This window comes from Acanthochromis polyacanthus, chromosome 14, assembly GCF_021347895.1.
Source record: "Acanthochromis polyacanthus isolate Apoly-LR-REF ecotype Palm Island chromosome 14, KAUST_Apoly_ChrSc, whole genome shotgun sequence".
Classification (NCBI taxonomy): domain Eukaryota; kingdom Metazoa; phylum Chordata; class Actinopteri; family Pomacentridae; genus Acanthochromis; species Acanthochromis polyacanthus.
Genome location: NC_067126.1, coordinates 9831738 through 9847325, shown reverse-complemented (window position 1 = coordinate 9847325; position 15588 = coordinate 9831738). Strand labels below are relative to the sequence as shown.

General features: G+C 38.0%; 1 protein-coding gene across 1 annotated transcript in view; it reads left to right on the top strand.

Moving 5' to 3' along the window:
- vwa8 (von Willebrand factor A domain containing 8) overlaps nt 1-15588 on the top strand; it is a 158199-nt gene that overhangs the window by 1280 nt on the left and 141331 nt on the right. The window contains 3 exon segments of the mRNA XM_051959410.1: nt 1936-2013; nt 2111-2241; nt 3269-3379. Coding sequence (XP_051815370.1) covers nt 1936-2013; nt 2111-2241; nt 3269-3379 — 320 coding nt within the window.

The following is a 15588-nucleotide window of genomic DNA, read 5'->3' as shown; positions in this document are numbered from 1 at the left end:
TAATTTTCGAGATGGAACTGACTGTTTTTATTACCGCCCGGCAAAACTGCGTTTGCCGGAAGGTATTGTTTTCACCTGTATGGTCTTGCTTGCGTGTTTGTCTGTAACACTTTGGTTTCCGCGCGATAACTCCATACAATATTGATGTAGCCTCACCATATTTGGTACACAGGTGTACCATAATAAGACACAGGTCAAGTTCGGATTTGGTGACCGTGACCTCATTTTCAAGGTCACAGGGGTCATCTTTGTCACCGGGCGGTCCAAGTTTGGTAAAACTTCTAGTTTGTTTTTTGGTTTGTTTTATTGTTTTTGTAAACTAAAAAATTTCAGGTAACACATTGAATTTATAAGCTACAACTGAATTTTGTTTAGTTGAAAACCAGGACAATATGTAAGTTAAGAAACTGTATACTGATTTGTTACCCGGCAAAACTGCGTTTTCCGGAAGGTATTGTTTTCAGCTGCATGGTCTTGCTTGCTTGTTTGTCTGTAACAATTTGGTTTCCGCACGATAACTCCATAAAATATTGATGTAGCCTCACCATATTTGGTACACAGGTGTACCATAATAAGACACAGGTCAAGTTCGGATTTGGTGACCGTGACCTCATTTTCAAGGTCACAGGGGTCATCTTTGTCGCCGGGCGGTCCAAGTTTGGTAAAACTTCTTGTTTTTTATTTTTTTGTTTTGGTTGCTTTAGTGGTCACTGTTCTAAATAGTCCAGGAAAAGAGATCTTGCAGTGTTTGTAATTGGAAAAAAGTTCACTTGTAGGTGAAAACATTCATAATTCAATTATGATTTCAATATTAAAAATTCTGTCCTCTTTGATGAAAGAAAATTATTGAACCAACTAGAAGTAATTGTTTCAATCGATAGCACAGAATTGAATTAAGTTCACTAAAATGAAATAAATTATTGCTGTTCACAACAAAACTAATTATTTAAAGAATAAATAATCAAGCATTGAAAGTACAGCTGTTGTTTGCTGTGAAGTGAAAAGGATAAATTCAGTAATCTCACATTCAGTTTCACAGTTTTAGCCTTGATTTTTTTAGCTGTGACCCTGACGGAGACAAAAAATATAAACAACTTTCAAACTGATAAGTAGATGTAAAGCACATCTTAAAAGGTCAACAAACAAATTGTAAGGCTTCAGTGTTTATTCCGTCTCTGCTTTAGGATGATATCACTGTACAACATATACAACAATCAAATTGCTTTGAAATCCCCTGCACTTTATTTTAAGACATTTCCTGGTTTCTTTAAAGATTTTTGATCAAACTGGAGCAAAACGTACATGTGTTTTGCTGAATAAGAGCTGATTGTTTTTCTTTTTTACACATTCCGCAGAGTGTAATTCAGACTAAGAAAGACAACAGCCATAAAACGTTATTCATATTAATGTCATTATATACATTTAAAAAGTATGTATTTATCATAAAATACAACATTTTCTTGTGTCGTACAGTATCGGCAAGGATATGTCTGCTCTTCTTTCTTTGGTTAAGAAACTGTTGTTTTCTCTTGAAACAAAGAAACCATTTATGTCTTTGTTTGTTCACACAGTTTGACTCGTCGCAGCAGGAAAAGCACTTGTGTTACTGATAACATTAATGAGGATTGTTCAGTTCTATTCAAATGTCCTGTTCAGATGTGACAGTGAAGCACAAACCTGAAAGTGAAACAGCCTTCATTACGTTTATAATCCACATCTGAGCTCCTCCTGCTGCAGCATCTTCCACTAGTTTCTGTGACAGTCCCACTGTGCAGCAGATTCTACATTTTTATGATTTTGATTTCTGTGTATGTTTTGTGATTTGTAAACTCCTTACTTAGGGAAGCAATATAGAACTCTATCTATTATATAAAGTACGATCAGGACGATACTCTGTGGATCATTTCATGTTTTAGTCACGCTCTTCTTTTGCAGGAGACACAGTGACGATCGGTGAGATCTCCTACAAACTCAAAGCCCCCCAAAACCCAGAACTGGTTCCTGTGAAACACAGTATGTAGCTTTCTGTATGAGCATTACATAATGTTGGATCAAAATATACAAGAATGTTTGTGTGAAATGCTGAATTTTTCTCTGGGTTTTTTCCAAGTTTCAGACTCGCTGCCTCAAACAGTCGCTCAGCACCTACGATGGATCATGCAGAAAGACCTGCTGGGTCAGGACGTGTTCCTCATCGGACCACCAGGACCCCTGAGAAGATCCATAGCTATGCAGTACCTGGTGAGTGGAATAAGTGAAATTATAATAAAACTATAACAAGAAAAGCACTCAGAAAGTGCAGTACTCCGCCAAGGCTGCTCAGTCCATTGTATGATTTCCAGTGAATAAATCTGCATCTGTTGGTTTGTAGTAGGATCACAATCATGTGATCATCAGCAGACAGCTGATGTAGTGTTCACTTGTAGTCATAGTAATAGTGAGGCCATGCTGCTGTCTCACAATGATACAGAAATCTTTAACAAATCCGTGGATCCAGACTATAAGCTGCATCACTGCCAAAATCTAATCACTTGGTCCTTGTGTCATTTCTGATCTTCCCTAAAAATCTCATTCAAATCCATTGTTCCATTTTTAAACAATGTTGTGAACAGACAGACGGACAAATGTACGCAGATCATCACATAACTCCACTACGTTCCTTGGCGCAGTAATAAACCAAACACCTCAACAAGCTCAGTGGAGCTGAGCAGTTGTGCCATCAGACACAATAGAAGAGTTGTATAAACATTTCTTTCCTCCAAACATGGAAGTAAAATTAATAATTTTTATCATCACAAAGTGTACACTTATTAATCAAAGCAAAATTCCACCTAAAATCATTCATCTGCTGCATTTCACTCATCACAGCTAGATTATTTTGGAATTTTAAACTTCTGCAAGTTTAGAAATGCAGATAAAAAAGATTTTATTTGGATAGTTTCACCCTCACAGCTTTCACATTTTAGCAGACAGTGTATCAAACTGGAATGCAACATGGTTTTATGAGTGGTTAATTTTTTTTATTAATTTATCAACACAGAAAACTGTGTAGGTGTTTTTGTTTCATAATGTTTGTAGCCCAAACTCTCAGGTGTCATGTCAGTTGATTATTTTTCTGTTTGTTCAGACTGGAGGTTAATATTCACTAGATGCTCTCGAATCAACATGTGAACATTTGAATTGACCTTAAACATCACCAGATGTCTTCTCTTATTTTAAAATGTACCAAATAGGTTTTTTTTTTCTTCTTTCTCTTTTTGTCGACTAGGAGTTGACCAAGCGGGAAGTCGAATATGTCGCTCTGTCTAGAGACACAACAGAAACTGACCTGAAACAGAGGAGAGAGATCCGATCAGGGACGGCCTTCTACATCGACCAGGTAAATCCACTGACAGGGTTTATTTGACATATTTCTACGCTGTCCAAATATCAGAGTTTGACGTCAAATCCACTTCACACCAGTGCTCTAATGCAGCGGTCCCCAACCTTTCTTGCGCCACGGACCGGTTTAATGTCAGACAATATATTCACGGACCGGCTTTTAAGGTGTGGCGGATAAATACAACAATATAAAATGATACCACCGGCTAGGGTGACCATACGTCCTCTGTTGCCCGGACAGGTCCTCTTTTGAGACGCTGTCCGGCCTGTCTGGCCAGCGTTTATAAAGTCCTTCAAATGTCCGGGGTTTTTTTTTGATCTTGCCTAGCTTGAGCGCGTCACAGACCAGTGTATTTATCATTCACGTTGAATGGTTCCTTTGGAAACACGCTCTGAGAGGCGGAGTTTGAGCCGAACCCCAGAACGTGTATTCATTCATTCACAAAGCAGTACAGAGGCGCTCCACACTCACTCACTCCTCGCAGGCTGACAGGCAGGTAGACACACTGCGAGGGAACACTGGAACAGAAAGAAAATGCCGAAACGCAAATGTCATTTCACTGATGAAATGCGAAAAAAGTACATCAGTGAGTCACAGACAGATGAGGAGGAAAGGATTCATTTTAAAAAATAAAACATCATTTAGGATCAGCTATATAAATAAAATTGAATTGAACTGAAACTGAACTCCATATAAACACACAGTTTCTCTCGTGGTCCAAAAACCGAAACACAACTATCTCCAAAACAAAGTTCAAATTATTGTTTTGCCACAACCCTACATTAAACTACGTAAAACGATACGTCCAGGAGCAGATCCGCTATAGAAATGATCCACTTCTGTTCACTTTTGCCATTGTTTAAAAATTGAGGCATCTGAGAAGGAACAGTAAGTGCAAACAGTCTGAACTGTGTGCTCAATGCACGTTGAAACCACAAAGAATTTTTGACAAAAACAACACAATTGTTGCTCTGCATTTCTTGAAATGAAATTGAAGTCGATGGTCACCTCTTTTGCACAGTTTAGGAGATCTAGTAGCCATTTTCTTTTAGATGTATATTTTAGTGCTGTTTCTTTGCTGTATATTTTATTGTCTTATTGTATATTCTATGGGTTAGCACTTCTCGCCTTGCAGCTAGAAGATCTCTGGTTTGTATCCCAACCATCCCGGGATCTTTCCACATGGAGTTTGCATGTTCTCGCTGTGCATGCGTGGGTTTCCTCCCACAGTCCAAAATAAGCTGAGGTTAATTGATTATTCTAAATTCACCCGTAGGTGTGAGTGTGATTGTTTGTCCTGCTTTAAGTTACTGTATTGTTTTTAAGTTAGTTTCTTGTTTTTCCACTGTGAAGCACTTTGGTCACCCTTTGGGCTGTTGTAAAGGGCGACAGAAATAAACTTTGATTGATAACAGGTGGAGCTTGACACTCCGGGAAGTGTTACAGGAGCCGCTTGATAGGCTACAGTTCAGATTGGATATATGGTTATGTCACCATAGTGGCCACTGTGAGAGAAGGCTGAGAATGACTCGGGATACTACTGGCCTCTTGCACAATCAAGAAAGATGTGTGGTTGCCCTGAACAGTCCACTCCCACTGTTAATACGTGATGAACGTGGTTAGGCTCATTGTGCATGAGTAGACGTGATGCAAGAAATGAAGTAAGTGGAACTTCTGGGCTAATGAGTCGCAGCAGATGGTGGATTTAATAATCTCCAGATGTGAAAGCTGCTAAAAAAATGTAAAAAGGATGAGTACCACAATGGGACATGTCCCAGTCCCAGAAGAACCATTTATCCTTTGGATGCACCAGTGATTGGACCCTACACACTGCTCCATAAGTGGGTCATAAATGACTCGTCTAAGAATCATTGTGTTTTTATGCTATTTTCTTCATTTTGTTTAAGAATGATCAGTTGTTTTTTTCTGTTTTGGTCCACACAAGAATGATTTCATGTTTGAAATATGTATATTTTTAACTTTATAACAGATTTTGAACATTATAATCACTGAAAAAGAAGAATATTTCACAGAACAGCAATAGAAGAATGTCAGCATCCATTTTGTTGACATTTTTCTGCTCTTTTCCTCCTGCTGTTGCTACTGTTCGTATATAATAATCTTCCTGATCACTGACACTTCTGACATAGCATGTGTGGTCCACAGTAAGTATGTTCCTGACAGCCAAAATTGATAAGAATGGCAGGTTTTCATGAATGTCTATGGGAAATGCGTGCAAGTCATTTTGGAAGCTTGGGGTAGTATGACAAATGTTGTAATTTCCTAAAAAAAATAAATGGTAGCCTAAAAATGTAAATGGAACAATATCTAAAACATATTCTTGAAGAATACATGGAATATGAAATAACAAATTTTCATTACAAAGATATTGCAAGAAAACAACCCCACTTTGTCATTTTCGACCCACTTATGCATCTAAGGGTTAGACACATCACTATGGATTTTGTGTATGTGTCGTGCTAAAAGTCAGGGTGTGCTGCAGTCTCTAAGCTTCTTGACTGAACCTTGTACTCTTACTCTCACTTTAAACACCCTTAGGTAGGTTCTATCACCATGTAAGTTCTATCTGTTCATGGTTGCAAATATGTTTTCAAGAAGTAAACATTGAAATGCTTCTTTATCGTCACTCACACGATGATTTGGAGTGTTCTATCAAATCACTGGAGAGATGATGAAGCTGAGAGAGTGAAGGTTGCACCGCAGAGTGTTGAAGCATGATGGACAACGATGAATCAGGCGTGAACTAACCGTGACGTCACCCGTTGGTTTCAACGCTGAGTAAATGAAGCCCGGATTTTGTTACTTCCTGGTCGCCATTTTGGATTTTTTGGAGCCAGTGACGTAAAAAGCGTCATCAAACAGGCTGGACCGGAGAGCAACTCGGGGCAGGACCAGTCAGTGGGACTGTCAATCAAGTATAGCCACGCCCCCTGGCTCCGCCAACTTTAACGATTTATTTAAAATTCAGTATTGATTTATTTTAAGATCGGCCACCTGATCTCTCATTTTGACCATGAAAACTAACGGGAAAAAAATCCTGAGCTGTAGAAAATCAGTCTATCAAATTTGATTTTTTCCAAAAATGAATTGGGGTCTATGGAGCAAAAGCTTTTTGGAGCCAACCCTAGCGGACGGCGTGATATTGCAAGTTTTTGACACTTCCGGATCGGCTTCAATTTTGGAGCCTGATGCTACGTCCATCTTTATATACAGGCTATGCGATGAATACAAGATCAAATACCATTTAAGCCTGTAACACATACATGCATTTTAAGTGGATGGTTCTTTTCATACTTAAATCAACAAATGGTAATGGTTTGACAAGAAGATTTTTCATTGTAGACTCAAGCAGCTGTTTATTTTCTGAGTATTTGGGTAAATTACATTGAAACTAATCTGGAATCTTAATGTATTTGCTAATCGTCCGTATAATATGATGATGAACTGACCAATACTAACAGAAAGGGATGGAACAATAATCGAGCATTGCTTACTTGAAGTACTCGCCCACAAGGCATTACAGTAACACATGAAACCACATCACTACAGTGGTTCTATGTCTTCCCAGTTCATCCTGTTCCTTTCCATGCCACTTTCTGATCGATCAAGCTTTATGCAAACATACTCCCCCGCTCTCTGTTGACTTTGTAAGTAAAGTAACCATAGAAACCAGCAGCTCCTCATTATCCTGGCTGGTTTCTCTAAGGAGAACTTTATGTTCTCCGTTCATTTCTCGCGGCTACAGAAGAACGATTAAGGATAGAAGGAAGAAAAAAACACACAAAATCCTGATAAGACCCATCATTAGACGCTGTCATTGGACTTCAGTGACAGCTAATAAAAAGCTGTGATAATTAACATTTACTCAGTCATGTCATTTTCCACAGCTAATTAGCACATGGCTTCATCTGTGTAAAAAATAAATCGGTTGTGTGACAGTTCAGACATCGGCTCCATGGGGACGGGGGAAAGTTTTTCATGGTTTATTTTCGGAACAGTTGGACTTTATCCGTAAACCTGGTCTTATGGAACAGGAAAGCTCACAAATGATTAGTGTGACTTTGTTAGAATTATAATCACTGCTGTAGTATCACTCCACTTTCTTCAATCCTGTGGGATTAACAGAACAGGGTGTTTCATATGTATATGTGTGTGTGTAGAAAAAACCTTTTATTGTCATTGCAGAGTGTACAACAAAATTAAGCATCAATCCTGTCAGTGCATTCACAAAGTCAGAAAACATTTTTTTTTTAAAGTACAGTAGGAAATGTGCAAATGAATATATACTATCATGAGCAATAATTTACATACACTTGTAATCAATATGTATATCATCATGGCCTTCTTGAGTTTCCAATGATTCATGTAACTGATGTAATCATTGAAACTCGTATGTCTTTCTCACAAAAAACAATCACGGATTTTGGTTCTTTCATAGATTTATTACAGCTCTTCTCAAAAATGTTGGTATAATTGGTAAACATCCCTTGGCCATTTCCACCTCACTTTTGGTTTCCATTTACAAGCTTCTGGTTATATCTTTGACTCTCCTCTTGATAGAATTGATGCAGTTAAACTAAATTTGTTGCCTTTCTGATACAGACTTGTTTCTTCATCACAGGTTCTTAATGGGGTTTAAGCCAAGACTTTTGGGAGACCAGTCTAAACTCTAATTTCTAGCTTCATTTATCAATTTCTTTTCCATTTTTGTTGTGTGTTTTGGGTCATTTTCTTGTTGGAACATCCACCTGTGTCCAAGATCGACCTTCTGGCTGAGGATTTTAGGGTTAGAAAATCCTTCTTCTTTTGATTATTCCATTTCCTTTGTGTAAAGCTGCCAATGAATGAGCTTTGGACAATTATAACCTTGTTGCTGATTCACAGGTTGTCCTTCTTTCTGACCACTTTTTATAACCATTGCATACCGCTAACACTTCGTAACACCTGCTGTTTTGGAGATGCTCTAACCCAGGGATGTCAAGCTCATTTTAGTTCAGGGCCCACATTCAGTCCAATTTGATCTCAAGTGGACAGGACCAGTAAAATCATAACAACCTATAAATAACAACTCCAAAATTTTCCTTTGTTTTTGTGCAAAAAAGTACATTCTGAAAATATTCACATTTAATGAATTATCTTTTTACAAAACATTCAGAACAACCTGAAATTTCTTAAGAAAAATAAATTCACTTTCAATAATAATGTGCCTCAGTTTATCATTTACACATGACAACTTACGGATCACAGTGGATCTACAAAAGCACGGAATTTTGAGTCACCGGTATCTGGAACTGAATGATATAGTGTTTCATTTTATGATTGAAACAACAAAAGTCAGACAAAAAAATCAAGGCAAAATATTACAAAAACAAGACACAAAATGACAAAAGTGAGAAACAAAACGACAAAGTAGACAACACAAGCGAGACAAAAAAAAACAAAACGACAAACGATGCACGAAACAACGAATAAAGCGAAACACAAAATGACATAAATAAGACGAAAAACACAAGCGAGACAAAAAGAAGACACAAAATGACAAAAATATGAAACAACCGTCAAAAGTCAGACAAAACAAGACAAAAAACAACAAAAACAAGACAAAAATTACAAATATGAGACACAAAATGACAAAGGAACAATGAGCAATATAGTATTTTACTTCATGATCAAAACAACTTGTTGTGGTCTAGAGATTATTTTATATTTACAGTTTTACAAATTTACAATTTGCAGTTAATGTCGTCTGTATTTTTTTCACTTTGCAAAGTTTTCCTGTGGGCCGGATTGGACCCTCAGGCGGGCCAGTTTTGGCCCAGAGGCCTCATGTTTCACACCCCTGCTCTAACCCAAACGCTGAGTCAGGGCAATTCTGTCCCCCTCCCATTTTTCCTGCTTCCAAACTTCAGGAACTCACCGTTGACCTGCTGTCTGATACACCCCACTCTCTATCAGGTGTCACTGTAACAAGATAAGTAATGTGGTTCACTTCACCTGTCGGCGGTTTTAAAGTTGTGGACGATTGATTTTTGCACAGATTTCTCAGTGCTGAGGGCTTGAGAAGTAAATGCACTTGCAAAAGAAGCATCCGTCCTGCTGACACTTGATTTTTCGCCGCACTGAGTGGTTTTCTATTTCATAGATCAAGCATCGGGGCGTTCACGCTGCTGATGTGGCAGTTTTGTTTTGCTCTGGCAGAGTTTCCTAATTTAATAGTTTAAAAGCTCATGATTTATTTCAGCAAAATGGATGGCAGGGTTTCATAAGAGGCATGTGACACAGTTCAATTTTATTATTTAAAAAACACACACAGAGCTCTCCAGAAAAACACATCTGAGTTTCAGTGTTAAATTTCATTCATCATTCTAAACAGAAATATTTGGACATATACAACAGTCTGTGCTTTTTTAATATCTTAATAGTGAGAAACCCCCTTATTATTCTGTCTGCAGTAGATTACAGGCCGATTCACTTTTTTTTTTAAACCGACTAACCACCTAATTGACTTCCAGATGTGACACGTACAGGTATGTGTGTTAAACCAGTCTGTATTTGGAAATGTGGTGTCATTTTCTAGGCACTGGATAATTAGACACAGGGAATAGAAATGTGATTATGACATCTACGACTGCCGGTGTAGCATTTGTAAAATATGAAATATAAAGTTTAATGTAAACTGCCCTTAAACCTGTCTAAAATCTGCATATTTTTAGATATTATGCATGTATATTATGCACAATAATATATTGTGTCTGATAGTGAAGCATGTTAAATGGACTGTGTGAAAATTCTCAGAATACACTCTTAAAAAACCGACAAACTCTTTACACACTAATTAAAAACTACAGTTTTGCTTTTCTTCCACACAGAGCAGATGATTTTTTGGTGTCTCGCACAGCTGCCAGTAATAAAATTAATAGGGTAAAGTATGATTAGGTGCGTCACTAAACAAACACCGGCAACAATATCGACTGTTGTCAGCGCCGCTCAGTAGCTGCATGAATTAAAGCTTTATTGGACGGTGACAGTGGACAGATGACAGGAAATTAGAAGAGAGAGAAAGGAGCGTGATTAACAATAAAGATTGGACTCTACCGACATCAAACATCCGGCATCAGTTGGCTTAAAGAGCACCTTCTTCTTCTGTTTGTGCTCTTGAAAGCAACTTTGAGCACTTGTGGTTTGGTTTGATTGAGCAGTAGGCAGCAGTTGATTGTTTCAATTACAAATCCGGCTGGTAAATTTGTATTATATCTAACATTATAGCCTGTTGTAGCCTAAAACTGAACCCTAAGCAGCATTATTCACTGTTTAGTTGATTCATTTATGTTTTTGAAAAAAAGAATGGAGTAATTTTTCCAAGTCTTCACAGGTGTTAGTAATACTGGGGAACACAATGGTAAGTCTAGATGCTAAAGTTATTAGACTACTTGGATTTTACTTAGTTTCTATTCTTGTCTCCTGTCTAATCTGTATAAACACTGCCTGCAGTTCGACCTGTGTCAGAATTTTTCTTCTATCACTTTTGGTTGCAGTTGAGTCACAAATAGTTTCTTGATTACACTGAGTAGCACAGAATTTTGCATATTTTACAAAATCTGGTTGGAATTTTCAGTGAGACATTCATGTGATTTTGATAAAATATCGCAGTTTTAGCTCAATCTTGGTTCATTTTCACAACACACCTGCACATCATACATGACTAGATCGAGGCCAGTCAGAAAGTGGAAAATCTGACTGAAAATGTTTTTTCTTTTTACAGTTCCTGGCTCATAAATGGTGTCAGTTTTTAAAAATGTAAAGAATTTCTGTGTCTTTTAAGCTTGATAGTGGAGTTTGGGTTTAGAGGTTTAACATTTCTATTTAAATTAGTCAGATAAATTAGTATTATGTATAATTATATCTTAGTCATACATGTTACGTTGTTCTTATTGGTCTTAGCCTTAATATCTAAATATGTTGTGTACATTTTCATATTCCACATTTTGGTCTTTTATTTTAAATTTGGCGAATAGAAAATTGTAACTTCAAGCACAGTTTTGGAGCACGCCATGTGTGATTTGTGTTAGTAACTTTATATTTACCTCTTTAAACAACACCGGCTATCAGGAAGCAAAACTGCCTGGATTTGTGACCAATTCAATCAAACCACAAGTGCTACAAATGTCTGTGTCGGGAGCAATGAACGGCCAGAAACTGCTGCCCCAGACCACATTTACGAACCTATATTAATGACCGTAAAAATAGTATTTTTTGTCAAACACGCAAAATTCTCCACATATGGACTCAATTTTTCCAGTCATGCTCAGATAGAAGATGATGCTGCTTCAGTTCGGTAGAGTGGGATTGGTTTGTTTAATGAATTTAACAGTAAGGAAAGTGGCTATATTTGTGATTTAAAAAAAAATCAATTGTTGCAAATTAAATCAAGCCACAAGTGCTAAAAGTTTCTTTCAATAACTCAAACAGAAGAAAACAACATGAATTCTGTGCATTTTATGCCCACTGATGATGGATGTTATTATTGGATGACAGTGGACGTTTGGAATTTCAGACTAATCCCTTTGTCGTACTTCCAAATCGCGAGTACGAACTGCACATGGCCATTTTTGACGGAGACTTCTGGTCCAAATTCTTAGAAAGTGTCCCTGAATGATCCTCTGGTTCGTCTCCACTGATTAAAGTCGCGTATCTCACGAGGACACGTTGTCTTTTCCAGCATCCAGGAGCGCTAGCCAACCCCTCCAGCTCCCCGAGGTTCATCCGCCTCCTGCCTCCTCATCCAAATGAAAACAGTTGTCCATTGTTTCCATGGCGACGGCTCATGCATATATACAGCATTATTGATGGTGCTTATAGGCGCTTATTTTTGGCCTCCCACAGACCTAATGGGCAGGTTGTGTGTTGCTGGCATGTGCAGCTTCACGAGTGTGTTGTCCTATCTGGGTATTACAGTACCTGATACTCGTTTTAAGCATGGAGGACGTGTGGGACGCGCAAATTAGAAAGCTTTTCTAGAATAGTTTGGTGTCGTAGGAGGTGTGTGTTTGTGTGTTAACTGGAACATCCAAGTATTCCTCGGGGCCCTGTGCCGATTCGGAGCCCTATATTCAGACTTAATGTGTCAGTCCCTGAGCTTTGGCTGTCCCTCCACCTCACTAAGTCCTCGCCCCGCCTCCATTCACAGCATCACCACCCCCCAAAGTTTGTACGAAGGATGGAGTCACATGGATGATGTATTTCAGACGTTTCCAGTCACCACTCTTCGTTTAGCCAGCTCTTATGTAAGGCAGCTTACCTCAAGCCCACACTGAGAATAAGTTACAGTAATATAAAAGCTCTCCACCTCCACTAGAGCTGAACCAGTTCACAGCCAACTAATGAGTTAGCCTCTGCGGAAAGTTCTTTTATGAAATGGATTAGCCGGACACACTTTCCAGGCAGTGTGTAGGCTGCATGCTGCAACCAGTGAGCTGAAAAATCCTGTTTAAAATGTAAAGGCTCTCAGTGAATTGTGCAAACATGTTGAAATAGAGCATCGAGTGCAGCAACGCCAAATAAAAATGCCCCCAAAAGGCATTAATAATGAAGATGCCCGGTGTTGGGTTTTTTGCCAATAACCGATATTGTGCAACTCTCAATATCCGATGCCAATATCAAGCGATATCGATATAAGTGGGCTATTTAACTGACTTTATGTAACAGCACATATCTCCTGTTGTTGAATTAACACATCATACCTCATTTTATTGCGATGCCCCATTGGATGCATTCTCAAATGCAACAAGGCTTTCAAATGTAAACATTGTCTGTGCAAAATAACAAAACTACTTCAACTGAAGTTCTGGAAAAAACGCCTTGTTTGTCCTTTTGAATCATCTCAAACAGCAGTTCACACTCTCCCCCTCACGCTTCCTCTGTGAATCTGGTAAATGCCGGCAAAATCCAGGCAATATTTTATTAGTTTTCATGATAGAAAAAAAGGTGATAACAGTATTGACCAATAGTACATTTTAATGCCAATATCAGGTGGGCCGATAGTGTCAGACAGCCCTCGTTTTTTACAGTCAGAAATTGTAAATACTAAAGAAAATCTCTGACTGTTCAATGGTAATGTGCGATGTTGTTTTTTAAAAAAGATTCTACCAAAATTAGCACTTTGCACTAGGGCTGATCCCGAATATCCGAATATTCGTTCGCTATGGCGGTATCTGGACATTAATTTTGGTTGAGTGGGGTTTGCAGAGATTGTAAAAGTGTCAGAAAGATATCATTTCTAACTAGAGCAATTATTTGTTTCAGTGTTTCAGTGTTGGTAACACCTGTAGACACTTGATTCTATATGTTTTTGGTATCCTTAAATTCTACTGTTTGTTGAATTTCTGTGATTATTTGTTTTTACATATTTTTATGATGTATGGCACTCTGACTGTGTCATACTGCGCAAGAGACATTTCTGACTTCTTTCTTCTTCTAGTCATGGCTGTACTGTTTCCATACAGGTCCAGGACTTTATATTGCAGTGAAAAATGAGCCCACAGTGAGAAAAAATGTGCAAAAAAAGACCAAAAATAGCTTGAAATTCAGAGTTAAGCATCAGAAGTTTATGAACCAAAATCTTGTATTGAATAATTTTCTTAATATTATCATTTTATTTGTCCACTTGTTGTATCCACTGTCATCTGGGTTATGTTTGTTTTTAACATGCTAGACTGATTTTGAAAATGTAAAGAGAATTTTCTGCCAATTTCCTTTCAGTCTCATGTTTAATTTAGAGTTTTAAGGTGATGAAATGACTTCAAACTTACATTGGGTATCAGTTTGGCCTCCTGATGACTTCTATATTCATATCTGCAGACCTATTTCCATTCAGATTCATACATGCTATTCAGAAGCGTCTTGGAATGTGGTGGGATGTTTTTCTTGTGTCAGGCGGAGCACAAGGCCCGTCTGTGCTTCCCCCTGAGCTTTTCCTTCGCCGTCCTGCGTCACTTACATTTCTAACAATTATCTGATTACAGCGTTGGTGCCGAAAATGGATCAAGAGTTAAATATAGAGCATCTGGTCCTCACTATAGTTTTATGGCTCTGCTTCCCACACAACCTGCCACGTATTTACTTGTTAACCTAATTACACGGCCGCTCGCGCTGCGGTCCACCCAGACAGCTAAAGTTTCCTGCCTCTTGACGTCAGATGCGCTTTTTGATTTCTGCAGAAATGCACGCACATACGCATGCACGCACACACATGCGCCGTGTACACTAACCCAAGAAGTTTTATCCCACATTTGGTGGTAAAAAATAGAGCTTCCTAAAATGTCTGAGACTGTTTTGGAACTTTGGGGTTAGTTTGGAGGACGTTTCGAATGTGATAAGTTGAGGACATCCTCAGGAAAAGCTTATTGCAAATTTATTTTGCCCTTAGAGCGGTAAAACTTAATGGACAGTCAGATAAAAGCTTTCCACCGGACTCCCTCCGAATCAGCTGATTTTTTTGTGTGCAATAACTTTAGTATGTTTCATGAAGTTGTGCAAAATTTTACCTTCATACTATGAATATTTTTCATTTCCAGTCCCTTGAAGCACACAACTGTAGGTTTAAATGGCACATTTTAATTCACATCACTTTTTCCGGCATTTCTGAGCTTCATAACTTCATAAATTCACCGGATAGACACATGAAATTTTCCAGGCTGAAAAACACATTTGAGTTGTTTTAATAACTGAAATCAAATCTGTTTCACATCCACCCCAGATATCGTAATCTAAAGTCAAAATCACATTTTTTGTTTAGCATGAATGTGTCTTTGAGCATCAGCATAATTGAATATATAATAGGTTTAACAGCAAAACTACACCAGGTTAATGTTTGTGAAATATAGTCAAAGAAACAGGCATTGGTACCCTCGATGTGTTTTCTGTTTTCTAATAATTAACCACAAAACCTTTACAAAAGTGCATTTTTAATAAACCTTTTAGGGTAGTAGGGCAGCATGTGTGATAGGTGGCTGGTTAGAACGAGTTACAGCAAATTAAAAGTCTCAGTTTTACATACCTTTTAGACCAGGCTCATATTATATAATATTTTTTCTAGAAAACAAGCATATTTTAACACTGGCGAATGTTGCTTCTGTCTGTGAAATGGAGAAACAACATTAGTGTTCATGTTTCATATAATAGAGTCG